At 40.6% G+C, this 16,104-nt stretch overlaps 1 protein-coding gene across 11 annotated transcripts in view; it reads right to left on the bottom strand.

Moving 5' to 3' along the window:
- PANK1 (pantothenate kinase 1) overlaps positions 1-16,104 on the bottom strand; it is a 42,750-nt gene that overhangs the window by 19,123 nt on the left and 7,523 nt on the right. For 4 of the 11 annotated variants that reach the window (XM_088169106.1, XM_088169108.1, XM_088169110.1 and 1 more), the window contains exon 4: positions 11,218-11,330. Coding sequence is in view for 4 of the 11 variants with exons in the window: in XM_014875384.2 (XP_014730870.2) it covers positions 6,258-6,513 (256 nt within the window). In the remaining 7 variants the exon portion in view is untranslated. Of the gene's footprint in view, positions 1-5,807; positions 5,928-6,257; positions 6,647-11,217; positions 14,587-15,045; positions 15,915-15,952; positions 16,072-16,104 lie in introns of those variants that run through there. The other 7 variants (XM_088169111.1, XM_088169109.1, XM_088169112.1 and 4 more) reach the window with 6 other exon arrangements.

Genomic DNA, 16,104 nt, shown 5'->3' on the forward strand with positions numbered 1-16,104 from the left:
GACTTGCTAGAAAAATGATTCTACCAACTAGGGCATCTCAACTTAGTGTTGATACAAACTTGAAACCATAAATACCATATGCACAGCTGATTTTTCCACCAGTGAACCTAAAAATAAACAACTTGGGGCAAACACTTTAATAAGCATAGGAGGTACTTAACACACTGTCCTTCCTCATGTGATCACAGATCACTATTAAGTTACTCAGCTTCAGGCTGAAAGAGGCTTAGTGTCTCTTTCTTACCACAAGTATCTCAGCATCATCTGGCTGAATAATTCGAAAGTTTAAATTTCCCAATTTTTAATATGCTCTCCCTGCGCAAAGCAATCCTTAAATGTCAGGCATTTAAAACAGTTATTTCACTCCATCGCTGTATGCCAAGTAACTGAATCATCAGTTTCTCCTCCCTGTTCCCCATGGACAAGGCAGGCATAATGCATAAACGCCAATGAACTAGCTGTTATCTGTTGTAAGGTCTAATGTTGTACAAGCTGCACAAAGACAGTGAATTTAAGTCTAATTTGAGCTTTGGGAAGATACATGAGAGTTCCCTGAAACGGGAAGAATTCAAAACAAGTGTTTTTAAAAACAGGCTTTATTATAAAGAAAAAATATATACGATAGACAAACCTGCAACTCAAACACTTGTGAAGTAGAAGGTGAATATTTATGTGAAAGCTGTCTGGTCCACACTGTACAACATTCCAATGCAGTGGAGCTCAGGACGCCAATCCCATTAGTGATTTACACAAATCTTTATTAATGCTATGAGAACTTTAATTACATGTCCCACTGGAACAGTAAGTCTCCTCCTCAGATGTATCTTAACTTTGCAAGCAGGAAGTTCAATTTTCAAAGCAGCATAGCTGGACTATGCAATACAGAACTAGCCTGTAGCCAAATATAAGCCGATTTCCACTATTTTTCATTAAGGACATGAAACCTGCTACACTCTACCTGCACCAAGCATTGTTTTAAAGCCACAGTGCAGAATTCATCTTTAAGACATGCAAAAAGTGTTCCATCCTCCTATCAAACACAAGCCCAGCTATAAAAGTGTTAAATACTAACAGCTGAGAGTTATTCATAAATGCCTGCCAGGACCTTTCATTTTGTATCTTAACATTTTGAGGAGTTATAACCAAATCATTCACAGAGAATAAGAACTGTAAAAAACAACTACACTGAAGTTTCTTCAACTCTGCATAGTTCTTGGGATAGCTACACATAATGCTTGCATTTATAAAGTGAGCAGAAATACTAGGGCACTTTTTTTTGTTTATTCTCTCTGTGAATCTAAGTTCCTTTCATTTTGTTGTGAGCCAAATGGAGTGCTGCAGAAAGAAAGGAACTTTGCTTTTAGAACACCAGCAGTTTTCTTCAGCAGAAACAAGAGCCCAAGACCAGTCAACAAAACCAGATATTTCAGTTATGCAGAAAAACAACTTAGTTTTCTTCTCAACTTCTAACATCAGCTCTCTGTTGGAATTACTTGCAATAATTCAACAACCATCTTGACGGTTGACCAATTAAGAAAAAAACTAAGTCTCAAAGTTTCTCACAAGTCACACTGAAATTCATATAACTTCTGTACAACTGGAGTGAGAGTAGAAACACTTCTGTATTCCAGTGATTATTTTAAAATGTCTTCATTGTATCTTTTGTTATTATCAGTATGCTCCAAATCAAAATGCAACAGTGACCCACCATCAGTTCTTTTCCCTATCTATATAAAATTCATCTCAGCTGGCACCTATCCACTTCAACTTTCCTGGTGCCACTGAATGTGGTGCTAATGGAAGTGTGCGTGCAGACTGAAGGTGCTCCTGGGGTTTGCTGCCTCAGTGAATACAGAAAGATGATTCAGAGTCCACCAAAATTAACAGAGCCTGTCCATTACTACAAACAGGAGGTATGAAAGAAAGGTGTTTGTGTAGGTAAGTTTTCCACAGACTTGAGGGGAGAAAATTGTGGAGGTTTTCTCTTTTCTTTGTTTTGTTTTTGTTTGTTTGTTTTGGGGTGGGAGTGGCGTTTGAGGTTTTCTGATTTTTTTTTTTTTTAATGGGAAGTCCAGCATTTCATTACGAACCTGAGTACGTGTCCCTGAATTACAAAAAGCCAGGAAAGCAAGGAGGGGAAAGTAAAATCCATCCCACCCACATCTCAGGCTGATCACAGTCAAAACTGTGTGATTTACTATGAGCAGTAAAGACACCAGGTGTGTTGCAGAAATGTTCTCACAATGCAAAGAAATGCACTTCTTAATTAAAATTATCTGTTAAGACTCATGAGCTGATTTCTCTCTTTTCAGTAGGTATGCAACATACCTATTGGATCAGTTGAATTTATAAATGTGGCAAAACCAGAACTATTCTACTGCATTGCTACACAGCAGTAAGTCAAAAAATAACTCTGTAAAATCTAGTTTTAGGTCCCATAGAACCAATACAGAAAGCATCAAGATGCATCATATGTTCTTAAAAGTCTAGCATAAATCAAAGACTCTGCTTATCTTCTTAAAAACTTAATTCTCTTTATGTTAATAAACTGTGCCACCTACTTAGTTGTTTGTTATAATGATAAAAATCTGTACTAGTCCAAAATTTAGCTGCAGAAGCATGTGACAATGCAAACAGAAGGTATCTACAGCATTGCATAAGTAGGTAATCTGATGCACACCAACAGCTGTGTATCTGGGGCAAAGGTTCACTCATGAGAAATTCCACAATACATTTTACCTAGTTTCTGCATTAACTCTGGAGTATGAAGCTATTCCTACAAGGCATTATTATATTCAGATTTTAGCACCTTGGATTTTTTAAAATCTTATGCTTAACATACAATATAATGAGGGCATGTGGAAAATAAATATCAAATCACAACATTCTCCTCACAGACAAGAGCTCAGGGGAAGAATGAGAGGGAACTCCTGGGTCAAATAACATTTACCCCCACCTAAGACGATAACCAAGAGTAATCCTTTTCACACATGTAAACAATCACCACGTAAGGTTAGCTCAACCTTTTTACTCCTCAACGGTCAGAAAGAGATTTGTGGTTGAATCCTGCTGGTTAGAACAACCTTCTCTCTACCTGAGCACTAGATTTATTCCTGATCAGTTTGCAGCAGTTTCTTCTTTTGCCAAAACTGTTTCAGCTTATACATCTCTTTTACAAGACCTGTATTTCCTCAAGGACAGGCACAGTATTTCCATTTTTTAATCAATAATTTGAATGGTGGTATCAATACTCTGATAGCTTAGTCATAAGTATCTCAGATGAAATATCTTAGTTTCTTAGAGCTGCTTTTCTTTCTGAACACACATATGTTGAAATCTTATTACTTCATTTACATTTCATTTGCATTGCTTGACACTTTGATGATTTAGGAACTTCCCATGTTAATTTGGTCCAGAAGAGGTGAGAGAGCCAAAAACAGTAACAGGAAAAAAAAAAAAAATCAAAACAACACACATAACACAGCATAGTACTCTTACAGCATCTGAAAGCTGATTTTTATTAAAAAGATAAAGGGATAATAGCTTATACATATTTTTCAATTACTTCTTCCTGTTTTACACAGTTATAAAAAGAAATAAAATGGAAGCTTTTTTTTCTTTGAACAAAACTAGAATATGTAGCTCAAAAATTAATTATATTTGCTTAGTAATTAAAGTTTTCCCAAACCTTAAAAAGCTAGAACTAAATCATGCACAAAAACCAGGTGAAGCCTTCCAGTTCATTTTTGGTAGCAAGGGCTAATTGAATGTCTTCCTCCTCACCAGAAAAACAGAAAAGTTACAATCAACCCCACAACCCAAAACCAGAGAGCTTTTGGTTAAATAGGTGTGACCATCCACATGAATGTAGTTATATTACCAACAACTGATTTCTAATGAAAAAGAGAACTGACACAAGCCTAATATCCCTGACAATCCATCTAGTTAAACTAAGGAAAAAAGAAAGCAAAGACAGGACTCCCAGCCGAGGCTGTACTAGGTGAGTCCTCTCTCACCACAAGCTTATCAGCAAAGCACAGTGATTTCATGGGGAATCCTCCCTTCTGAGAGGGGAAAAAGACTTGTGAACATAGAATTCTACCTCACTTTGTCAGAAAGTAAAAACAATCAAGAAAATAAAGGTTTAAAGGAATAATTGCTGCAGAAAGATAGGTTTCATTTGTTGAAATATTAGGAAATGCCAATTATCTCATTATCTTCTCCACCACACAAAGCAAACTGCAATCAATACTGGTCTCACATGCCATGTGGCAACTGCACTTCATTTTGCAATCTGTCCTTAAGAACAAACATCTGCAAAGGCCAGGATTAAAAGCACCAAACAAAGCAGTAAAAATGGTACTGTGTAGTACTCACTAGAGGAGGATGCAATGGACAGGTATGCAGTACTAGGACAATTTGAGTAATAATGCAATGAATTTTTTAGATGGTGACAAAGTGCTACCATTATTTCCTGTATGACTAACAGTAAATTTCAAACTCTTTCTTGTACAAAATAAACTACATCTATAAAAAGCATATCAGCAAACATTCATGTATTTTAATCAGCAAATAAACTGCCCACGAAGTAATTCTACAAACCACTTCCCTCAGTTGCTGTCTTCATTAAAGCCTCATTTCACTAAAACTCCACACCTGAAGATTCAGTTGTCATACATCTAGAGCAATACAGTCAGTCACCTATGCTTTTAACTCTGATGGGCTCTTTCTTCCCTCAAGATGGGATGGAAATTCCAAAACTCTCATCTTTCTTAATCAAATGATTACAGGAATCCCTAAAAGCTTTATTCTTTGCTTCAAAATTGTTTTTACTATTATGGAGGGTTTGACATGCAAGTGCTGACTCTTCTTAGTTACACCAAATCAAAATGTAAGCCAGTCCAAGTTCTGCAGGTTTTGTTCATGAAGAAAACGTGAAGCAGGACAGAAATGACAAAAACAGTTTGTGACAGAGAATGACTTGGTCATTGATAGGTTACATTTGATAAAGGACTAAATTAACTACCAAGTTACTGTAAGTACTACATGATTAATCAATCAGAGAACATTCTAGGGGAAAGTAGCATGAGAAGCTAATCAAAAGCTTGGAAAAAGCCAGAAAAGGCACTTGCTAATACACAGTCCTATGAAAGGTGCAGCTCTTCAAGGCTGTTTCTGAATATTTTGTTCTGTTTAACAAGAAAGCTTTTTAAATAATCACTTCAAGACAAAGAAAAAAAAAAACAAACAAAACCCAGAGTAGCTGAATGCACACTACTTCCTACTGAGTAGAAACATCTTTAAGTTTTGGCAGCAGGCAGCTCTGATCCTGACTATCGCTATTACCCTCTTGGAACACGCTGAACTTGTAACAAAGAAGCAAACTTTTGTGGGTTTATGTGAAGGGTTAGCGAAATGAGAGTGGAAAGAAATGGAGTAGTTTTTCCCCTAGACTGTTTTACTTGCAAAGTTTACCATGGAATTATTCAGTACCTCTAAACCTACTGTAAGCAAGACTACTAAGCAATAAACCATACAGAATTAAGGAAATACAGAATTAACAAATAGGACGTTTGAATCTCAGCCTTATAAACCAAACCTGAAATAGACAGTTCACGAACACTTCCTAAATGAAAAGCATATTACAAATTTCAGCTGTTTACAAATATTTTTTCCCCGCCAGTCAGAATAACTTGCTCCGAGCTCCCAGATTCATTTCTTCCTTCATTCTAACAAGGCTTGCGAAAGGAGCACACACTAAGCCCGCCGAGCCTTCCCAAGCAGCAGAGCGCCCCGGTGTTACTCACAGTGTTTCTTGGGCACTATGAGCTTCATGTGTGCGGCGGGGAGGTGGCGAGACGGGCAGGACCTGGGCACCGCCCGACGCGCAGCTCGGCAAGGAGCAGCCGCCCGCAGCCCGCCGCGTTTGTGCCGGGCCGCCGCTCCCCGCCCGCCGCCGCCCCATTGGCGCAGGGCGGGCCCGGCCCACGCGGGAGCGGGGCCGTGCCCGAGCGGCGCCGCCGCATTGGCCGGCACGGGGCCCTCGCTCCGCCCGCCCGGCAGCCGGCGTCGGGGGGCGGAACGCCCGCGGCGCGGAGCCGGGCGGCCGTGCCGTCAGCCCCGACCGGGCGGCGCTCCGCAGGGAAGGAGGTGGCGCGGGACCCGCGGCCGCCTGACACCGGGCCGGGCTGCGGCAGCGCCGCGCGGAGGAGGCCGGGCCGGCGCCGTTCCCCAGAGCCGCCGTGGTCATCACTTACGTGGCCTGTGCCGCCGGCCCGAGTCCATCCTCCGCCGCAGCCTGCATTTCTTGGCCGGGGAGCCGTGGCTGAGCGACGGCAGCTCCGGGCGTAGCAGCAGCGGATGCGGCGGATCCCCGCAGCCGCCGTTACTGAGCTGCGGACCCGAGGGGTGGAAGCCGTTCTGCAGCAGCCCGCCGAGCAGAGAGCAGGAGGCGGCGGCGGGCGGCGGCGGCCCCGCTGAGGCGGCGGGCTGGGCGCGGAGCTGCTCGCCCATGGCTGCAGCTTCTCCCCCTTTGTCTCCCGGCTCAGGTCCGGCTGGGCGCGGCGAAGCCTCCGCTCATGCCGGCGCCCGTGCCCGCAGCTCCGAGCGCAGGGATGCGGCGCCCGCCCCCCCGCACGGCGCAGGCGTCCTGCCCGCAGCGCGCTGCAGAGGGGCGGCCGCCGCCCTCGCCGGGGACGCGGCGACCCCCCCCCGCCCGGGCAACGTGCGCGCTCCCGGCGCCGCGCCCCGCACCTGCGGGCCTCCGCCAGCGGCCCCGGGAGCGCGCGGGCGGGCCGGGCCGGCAGGGCACGGCCACCGCACGCTGCCCCCGGTACCGCTGCGGGGGGGCCTGGCTCCCGCCACCCTGCCCGCTGCTGCACACCGAGCAGCCTGCCCCTGGCACCGGCCGCGAGGTCGTTTTCGCTTCGGCGTACCCTGGCGCATACTCCTGTGACTCAGGTATCTGTGTCTCGGAGGCCCCGGTGCGTGTGCACCCAGGTATGCCTTGTACCTCACACAAAGTTACTTACGCATCGGTAGCAACGTGCAAGTTTTTGCCTACGTTGTCACGTGTCACTCAACAGCTTAGAGGGACTTGTGTGACCTTGAATGTGTTTGACCTCATGCTTTATTAGTATCTTGGCTTTCCCTGCACAGCAGTGATAATCTTGTGACTGTGATTTATTCTCTGACCGCTGAGATATCCAAGTGTAAAAATGCATTTTCTGAATGGAATATATAAATTATCAAGTGGATATAAAATAAAACCGGGTGAACTATGCTACGGTGTTGTGTGTATACTTGAAAAGAAACACTAATTGAGTTTTACTCTGTACATGAAGGTCATTTCTTTATACAAACTGCCAGTCACTATATGCATGGTTGTCCTTAAAGTAAACACAGGTCTCATAACGGCTCGTTCTTACACCTACAATTAGTACAGGACACGGGGCCTCCAGGGTAGAACAAATACATAGAATGAAGAACTATTATAACTGTCTCCAGAAAGGGATACTGCGTAAAGAAATGGCTTCAGGAGAGGTAAGGTGGCATTCTTCCACTTCTTGGCTGGGACCAGAACATTATGTTTAGGTAACTGAGAGCAAGCAACAGAAAAACAGGCACACCAAGTTGGGAAAATAAAGAAAGAGTGTTTGAGAACAAAGTAAAATTTTCTTCCTAACAGCCTGCAAATAATATTCTAAAGATTATTAAAACACTTAGAGTTTTCTTAATTTTCTTATGCTTAAGCATTTGTAGTTGCCAGCCCAAAAGCCCTGGAAGAGAGTAAGAAGGAAGACAGGCTACAAACACTTACTGCTACATGGGGGCTCAGTGCTTCCAAAACGGTGAAATTCCTTGAGAAGTCTCTAACTTACCTGGTTATGTTTAAATTACAAAGCAGGAGGCTGCTGCCTGGACTGGCACAGACCTTCATGTCATTTGATGGCTGATCTAGGCAGCTGGCTGGCTACATTTTACAAAATTGTCAAGTCTAACCTCTTAGGGCATGAGGAATCAATGCTGCTACTGTCCCCAGCTGGTAAGAGTTGTCCCTCCTCGTCCCTGGTACAGAGACTGACTGCACATACAGTCAGCCCAATATGGAACAGAAGATCAAACCTTTTTTTCTCTGCATTTACTGGGAGCAGACACACGAGCAGTCACTGTATCTCAGCTGAAAGGTGGCAACTTTTTACCTTACTCCAAGAAAAGCAAGAGCACCTTTAATCGCACACTTAAGGTTTCCTTGTGGTAGCAGAATAGTCCTTCCACTGACTCACTGGAATACTGTACTCAAGTATTGTGTCCAATTTTAAGCTTCTAAAAAACTTTTGGAATAACTAACAGAATCAAGTTTTAGTCTATGAAATGAAAGATTTGAAGGGGTATACATTCTGGAACAGGTAGCAGCAAAGGAAATCATCACAGTTATCGAGAAATAAGAAAATTCATAAGTGGCAACTGCAGGAAGGGAAATTTACTTTACACACTGAAGGCAGACATTTCCTAGCATGAAGTTTGACAAGGATTAGACTGAACTGGAAGACTTGGCTGTTCATTACTGGCAAGTTTTTAGGGAAGCTAAATATCTGTGGATAAATGGTTTAAATAGAACTGATCCAGACTTGAAGCAAGGAGAAGGCATCTTTCTGAAGTTCCTTCCAATCCTTTATTTCTAATGAAGTATTTCCCTAACATTTTGCTGTTAATTTTGCACAATTATGCCACAGATAGAAGGGGACTGGAACATATAAAATCTGTCAATGAAGTCATGGCATGTATTACAAGTAAAGTTTCTAACACCTTGGTGCAACTAAAATAAATTTTTCCTGTTCCTTTTACTCTAGCTGTCTAAAAAAAGTTTGCCAGTTCAGTTTTCAGTTAAACTTGTAAAACAATCTAAATAGAATCTAGGTGCAATATTGACAAACGAAGTCAAGGATGATTTCAGCTCTTTCAAAATTATCATTTACTCAGTCTTCCTGTCTTTCTTCTTCAACTGAAGCAGGTGGAAGCTTCTAGTTTATATTTTTAAAGATGTTCTATGTATCTCACTGTAAACCAGCAATCTGGTGAGAAAAGGACTACAAACACATTGTATGCTGAACAATCCAGGACACAAATGATCTTAGATCACTGAACAAGTCTGCTATACCAACTCACTGCATATTACACATTTGCACAGCAAACACTTAATGGATTATTCCATACCTGCCTGTGCTTCAGACACTCAGCTTTCTCCCACCTCTTTTTATTTGTTTATAAACATAGAAGGCAAGTCTATAATTCTCTAACACTGTCAGTTTCAGCAAACTACTGACTCCCTTGCAGTTAGGATAGTTTGCCATGGATCAAAAGTGCTGTGCTCCAGATGTTGCAGTTTCAAAATCAATGGAACTGGAAAAAACAAACAAACAAACAAAACACACCACCCTTTCAGGTATATTATCATCAGACAATCTGGCTTGAAACTTTTTAGGAACCTCTGAGGGTTGTACCTCCCTCCTTCATTCCATGGGACTCCTATATCTGCGGTCCAAAGCTAAGCTAAAGTAAGTATCAAACAGGTGCAGTCCACATGTAAATCTGTTATCCAAAAACAACAAAAAAAATCTTACAGAGTACTAGTGGTGTTATTCTAATTCAAAGCCACCCAGCTGTAGAGGTTTGGTCATATTTTGGAGAGAGGTGGTAACAAGACACATGTACATACATATCTTCTCAAACGACACAGACTGTTTTACGCAATGCAAAGAATGTAAGGAGAGAAACTTCTGCTCTAGCTGCCTGAGGATTTCAAGCAGTTGCTGGCACTCTGCCATTCCTGTTTATATTTCTATTCAGATTATGTCCATGTTTATCCTGTTTCTATACTGCAGGCCAGTTATACTAGTTCTTACTCAATTTTTCCTCTTTGAAATAAAGCAAATGTAGTAAAGCAGAATAAACTAACTATTTAGAACATTCCTCACAAAAAAAAATATACTGTTGATTTGTTTTAGGTATATTCACATATTGCACATATTAAATAGAAAGTGCCAAGTGTAGGAGTCTGGTATTTATTCTCAATTTCTCTTCAGAACTGGAAAAAAACCCATACTGTTTTGGTGTATGCAGGACCTTTGGTAGACACGTTTTTTCAAGTTCTTTTTCTCATAAATTGCAGCGCTAGAAGACCAACAGTCAAACATAACTATATAATGACAAGTGATAGATGTGTAAATCAAATGGGACAAAACAGCTCTAAAACTGAGTAAAAGTCTTACCTGGCAAGTGCAATGTCAGAGTACTTAAAAATGGACATAAAGACCTCTGGGATTATTGGGGTGACTCAGGAAAGCTAAGGAAGTCTTACTATCACAACAGCTAGCTCATATGAGAATTCTGCTTCCCCCAAACACTAAAGCATCTGAGAGAGAAAACTGATTGCAAATGACACAGGAAATGAATGGCATAAATTTAGTCATATGCCCAAATCTTTGTCAGATAGAGGCTAAGAAAGATGATATTCAGACCATCAGTTCCTTCCCCTTTCACCCACCTATTAGTACAGACTTCTTTAAATTTTGCCTTCTTTGGCACTTAAAGAAAACCTGTTTATATTATGAAGAAAAGCCCTGCACAGAGGGAAAGCTCATCTCTCCCTTACTTTTATCAAGGGAGAGAAACACAGAAAGAGGCACTCTGTGTAAGCAGGAACGTTGCTTTGGTAGTCTGAACAGCCCTGAGGAGCAATGTTCTTTTTCTTTGTTGATGACAAATAGGGCATAGATACATCTCCTGGCCGAAGTGCCAAGCTCAGTGGCCAGGCAAGGCAGCGTGAATGCTACCTGGAATGCTGTCTGGACTAGGACACAGAATTGTTTGGGGTGGAAGGGACCTTAAATACTATTTAGTTCCAAGCCCCCTGCCACACAGAGGGATGCCACTCACCAGATCAGGCTGCTCAAGGCCCTACCCAATCTGGCTTGAACACTGCCAGGAATGAGGCAATTTGTCTGGACAACCTTTTTCAGTGCCCCACCATCCTCTGAGTAGAGAATTTATTTCTAACAACATCTGATGTAATTCTCTCCTCTGGTCCCCCTTGTCTAATCACTACCTGCCTACGTAACAGTCCTGATTTACACATCTAACAACAGCAGCCAAGACCAGGGAATAAGAGTCAGAAAGGTACACAGGTAGGATTGTAGGATTGTAGGATGGTCTTACCATCTCGCCCATGCCTGTGGCCAGATTTTGCAGCAGTCCAAGTGGTTTCTACAGTTCTCCTCTGGCAGTTCTGAGATGAGATTAGGGATTGTGGTTGCTGTCTTTCATCCCAACTGAAAAAAAGCATGCAGCAGTCACAAAGCAGTGATAACCTTTTCTCCCTAAAGCCTTCCCTGCCAATACCTCTGTTTCTATGTCCAAATAGACAATTATAACTTAGTTTACACTTAATCTCTCCAACTTTAACTGAGCCCTGGCAGTTAAAGAGCTATTGGTGCTCTTCTTTTACAGGGAAAAAAAACCATTAAGTGCCTTAGTTCAGACATCTCAAATAAAACTCCCCAAATTAGTAGCATTTAGGGTCCTTGATTATTTCTTAGGAGCACCAGACAGTGAAGATAAAGCACCTGTTGGAGGAGAATAATCTTTTTTTCCCATACCATAGTTCCTACTCTGCAGAGAACTTTTTAAAAAAGAAAACAAACAGGTAAAGGATTCAAACTCTTAGGTATGTAAAAAAGCTAAAAACTCATTTCCAATGCACTCTCCTTTGCCCCATAAAGTCTACCTTTTACCCAAGTATTTGGCTCAGTGTACTGCTGCTTATCTTTTAACTATCGAACTTAAATATACATAATGTGATTGGAAAACATGCAAGTTCACAATCCACTGATTGAGAAATAAAGTTCATCATCATAAAAAAGAATAAATTCTTGCAATAAGTGGCAGAGCATTTAGCAGAGAAAACAATGGCCTTTGCTCCTGACTGCTCCCCCACAGACAATTATCCTCGTGTATGTATACATACTGGTTTTGCTCAGCTGAATGTCTACACTTTTTTTGCAACTCAGCATTTTCATGTGGTCCTTCACAATGCAATCAGGAGGTAAGTGATAGTTTCAAAACAAGCACTTTGAAAGAATGAATGGCTGCCAAGTACAAAAGACTACCTCTTTATTCAGCACTGCCACATCTAAAGAAGAGAAACTGGTTCTCCTATCAACAGTCAGCTGTACAAGAAACTTTTAGCTTGCATTTGTCTGTACTCCCAGAGCTTAAATGCTGACATGAAATTTCCATGGATATCAATAATAACGAATCAGGTAACAACAGAGAACCTGACTTCCTATGCCTGTGTTTGGAAGAGAAAGAAAAGGCATCTCTTTAAACTATTTTAGCTGCACACACATACCTCCAATGCAGACAAAATTGGCTTACTCATTTAATTCAGAAGGCAACACACAGTGTCCATCAAAGCCTAGAAAGGTTTAATTTTCCTTCTTTTAAACTAGCTCAGAGATGGGAATTAGTGAAAAATGGAAACACACCACACCTTTAGTATTTCTCCAGTAGTAAGGAAGCGTATGTCTGAATGAACATTTCAGCACACGGTTTAAGTCCAAACATCACAACTCACCTGGAGCTAAAAATTTAGTAGAATATGTGCTTTCAGACAGATAGACCAAAGATCTATTTAGGCTAAAAAACATTTAGTAGGTCCTTGTGAGTTTAAGTTGAAACCACAGAAAATACACAAATGCTAGTATTTTGAAAAATACCTTTTTAATCCATGTTTGCAAAGAATGAGAGTCTTGTGTAGGAAGGAGCTATGCTACAAATAATAAATTTGTCCTTAAATGCTCCAATTACCTGGTAACAAAGAAGGGAAACAACCTTACACTAGCATTGAGTGGGTCTGCCATAGTTATATCTTCTGAATATTTCTGAAACCAGTGACTTTACCTTATAGTAAATATGTTCTGTGCTGTGCATTTCATTATGTCCAAGAGGCCAATTTAGAGCTTTCATGTTTCCACAAGGTCAATACAAACTATGTATACACTAAAAAAATATACCAAAACTGTAATTATAGACTTCTGTTTTTTCATTAGATACACTGTGAAGAAAACCCCTACCATGGAAAGCAACCTTCAGAGTCTCTCCTGCATAGGAACCAATTTGTATTTCACTGCAGTGATCTTAGTGTCACCAAAATATTTGTTTGCTTGCAATAAAACATATCTAATACAAACACACACTTGGTCTAATGGGAATTTAAGACTCAAAGACACCATATGGGTGATCAAAATAAGTTATGTGCATCAATTATCTAAGAAATATGTGCCAAGTACCACAGAGCACAAAAGATTTTGTATCTTGTAATATATAGCCTAACAACCTGGGACATTACTTTAACACTCACATATAAAGTTCTGATTATATGTATTTATTGTTCTTTTCAACCCAAAATGGTAAATCAGACTCCTTGATCTCATGAACACTGCTAACCAAATTTATTGTATTTATCCTTAATTTTGACATAGATGTCAGCTAAAGAAGCTACTGTTTCTTTTGCTGCCAGTGATTTCACACATTGAATGAGAAAACAAAAGCATTGTGTATCTCCTGTAAAACAGGAGACAGATACTTTTTCTCAGTTTAGGAAACCTTTGTATATCCACTGAAAACAGAACTGATTCAGCAAAGACATCTATCCCTCATCCTTTTTTCCTGACTGCTCTAAAAGTAGTAAGCACCAACTGATTTGCTTTTTCTTCATTTATAAAATTTAATTTGTACCTGAGGAGACATGTATCTTACCTTCATTCCACTTCCTCTTAGAAGGAAAGGGGGAACCAAACCAAAAACCAAAACCAACGGAACAAAAACCAAACAAATTCCCAAAATACATACACACACATACACAAAAAAAAGGAAAATAAAAAGATGAGAACAAGCACACAGATCAGAAAGGAAGGTACACATACCACATCAGATAAAGGTGTAAGAGAAAAACTGATGCAATGGTTTTGAGGCATCAGTGGTCATGGACTGCACATAACATAATGCCCACAAATATGACATTAGTCTTCATTCACAGGCACAACTGCAATCTGATACAAGCTGAAATCGATACCTGTGACCTAAAATCCTAAACGAAAAAAAAGCTGTCTGATTTATGACCTCCTCATCATTGACAGTTTTCAGACCTTAGATCCTAGATCCTCCCAGAACACATGCAGACATACTTAGACAAAGTCGTTTTTAGAGCACATTCATGCCACATTTTGAAGCAAATGCAAAGAGCACCAGTGATGGATTCATCATGGCTATTTTCACAGGAACAGCAACGACAATTAACGAAAACATTAAGAAAAAAACCTTATCTTTCCTGCAGAGAGAAATCAGGCTGGAACCCTAATTTCAGTGAACTATAAAGTCTGTGATTAAAACAAAAATCCCCAAAATCACCACCCTTAATCACCAACCAAGTTTAGATTTCATTATAAGCAGATTGACTTCAGTCACAGCATAGACTGACATAATGAAAAAAGGAAGAAGACAAAACATAGTTCTGAATTTAAATAATTTTCACTTACATAGTGCTCTGTGCACACGGATCTTCAAACCCTTTACAAACTGTGAATAACTGCTCTTCTCACCTTCCATTTAAAGAAAAAAAAAGCAATAACGCTAAAATAAAAAGTAGCAAGAGAGCTGAGAAAGGACTTGGAGACAGGTCTCACTTCCAAAATGAAAGCTATATTTGGATCAGTTTCGCCCAAACCAGAAATTTAAACGTCCATGCCCCTCAACTGAAAAAATTAGCAGCAGACTTCGAGAGTCTCATATTTTTAACTCATTTGCCCAGGCAGGGTCAATGCTGAAAGGGAAACTTGAAAGACTACTACTTGAAAAAAATAAGATTATCTTAATTTTCTTTTAAAAAAAATAAAACAGCTTCAGTTCCCCAGAAGCTGTATTCTCAGGAAAACTGGCTATTAATCTAGCAGTGCTTTAGGCAGGCTGATTAGCAGTCGAACTTACATTTCATCAGGCAGAGAACATGCTGTCTTCCATTTGGAATGGCAGTGCCCTGGAAATACTCCTCCTTCATGCTGCTTATTGGAAACAGGATCCATTTAAGTTTAAAAACCAAGCAAACAAACCCTCTTGCTTGCAGTTTCAGCAAATCAATTAATCAGTATTAGCTTCCTTTGTTGAAGTTCCTTGAGGATATTAGAAACACCCATTTTCATTTCACTGACATTTCTTGTTCTGCTTGAAATTCAGTGAAAAGCTGCCTATTTATACATCCACCCAAGTTATGTCATCTGGCCATTACCAGTGTGATCAAAGTTCCAGGCACACAGGTAATTGACCCCAAAGCACAGTGTTTGAAGGCCTTGTTTGACATGATTTGTGTTATTCTCTGCGTCATTAATTATTTCACCTGCTGTCCGCTATACTTACAACCAAAGAAAGAGAATACAAACTACTATTCAATGCAGCTTGCTTGAGACATTCTCCTGTCTCACTACAGGCAGGAATCATTTCAGCTATCCTAATGAATAGCCTATTTTCTGAGAATAAGGCTGTATAGGTTATCTGCAATAATTATGAATAGTTTCTAATGTTACTATAAACTTAAATTCTCAATTTAAAAATCATAGCTGAGAAACATGAACATTTCATTAAAATATGCCTGACTTTCCTTTCCATTGCTTCAGCTGAAAATCATTCAGAACTATTAAAACAAAACTGTTTTCTATTTTCATTGCATGATGAACTCCCACCATGGAGGTAACATGTGACTTCTTTAGACTGTATGTACACCCAAATGAAACTGGGTTCCCAGGAAACAGTGACACTGAACTTCAACATTAATTAATAATACAGAGGAAGAACAGAAACAAAGGGAGCCAACGGAGGGGAAGATGAGCAACAGACTTGCCTATTAAGAGGTTAGAAATCCCAAGTTTATAGTCTGGGTTCTCTTGCCATCATAGGCAGGCATCAGCACTAGCTGTGGTTTCATCAGATCACACCTGCATTGCGATAATACTTTACAGACTGCAGCCGAGGAGCAGCATGCAACGAAAAACA

This window comes from Sturnus vulgaris, chromosome 8, assembly GCF_052056855.1.
Source record: "Sturnus vulgaris isolate bStuVul1 chromosome 8, bStuVul1.hap1, whole genome shotgun sequence".
NCBI lineage: Eukaryota > Metazoa > Chordata > Aves > Passeriformes > Sturnidae > Sturnus > Sturnus vulgaris.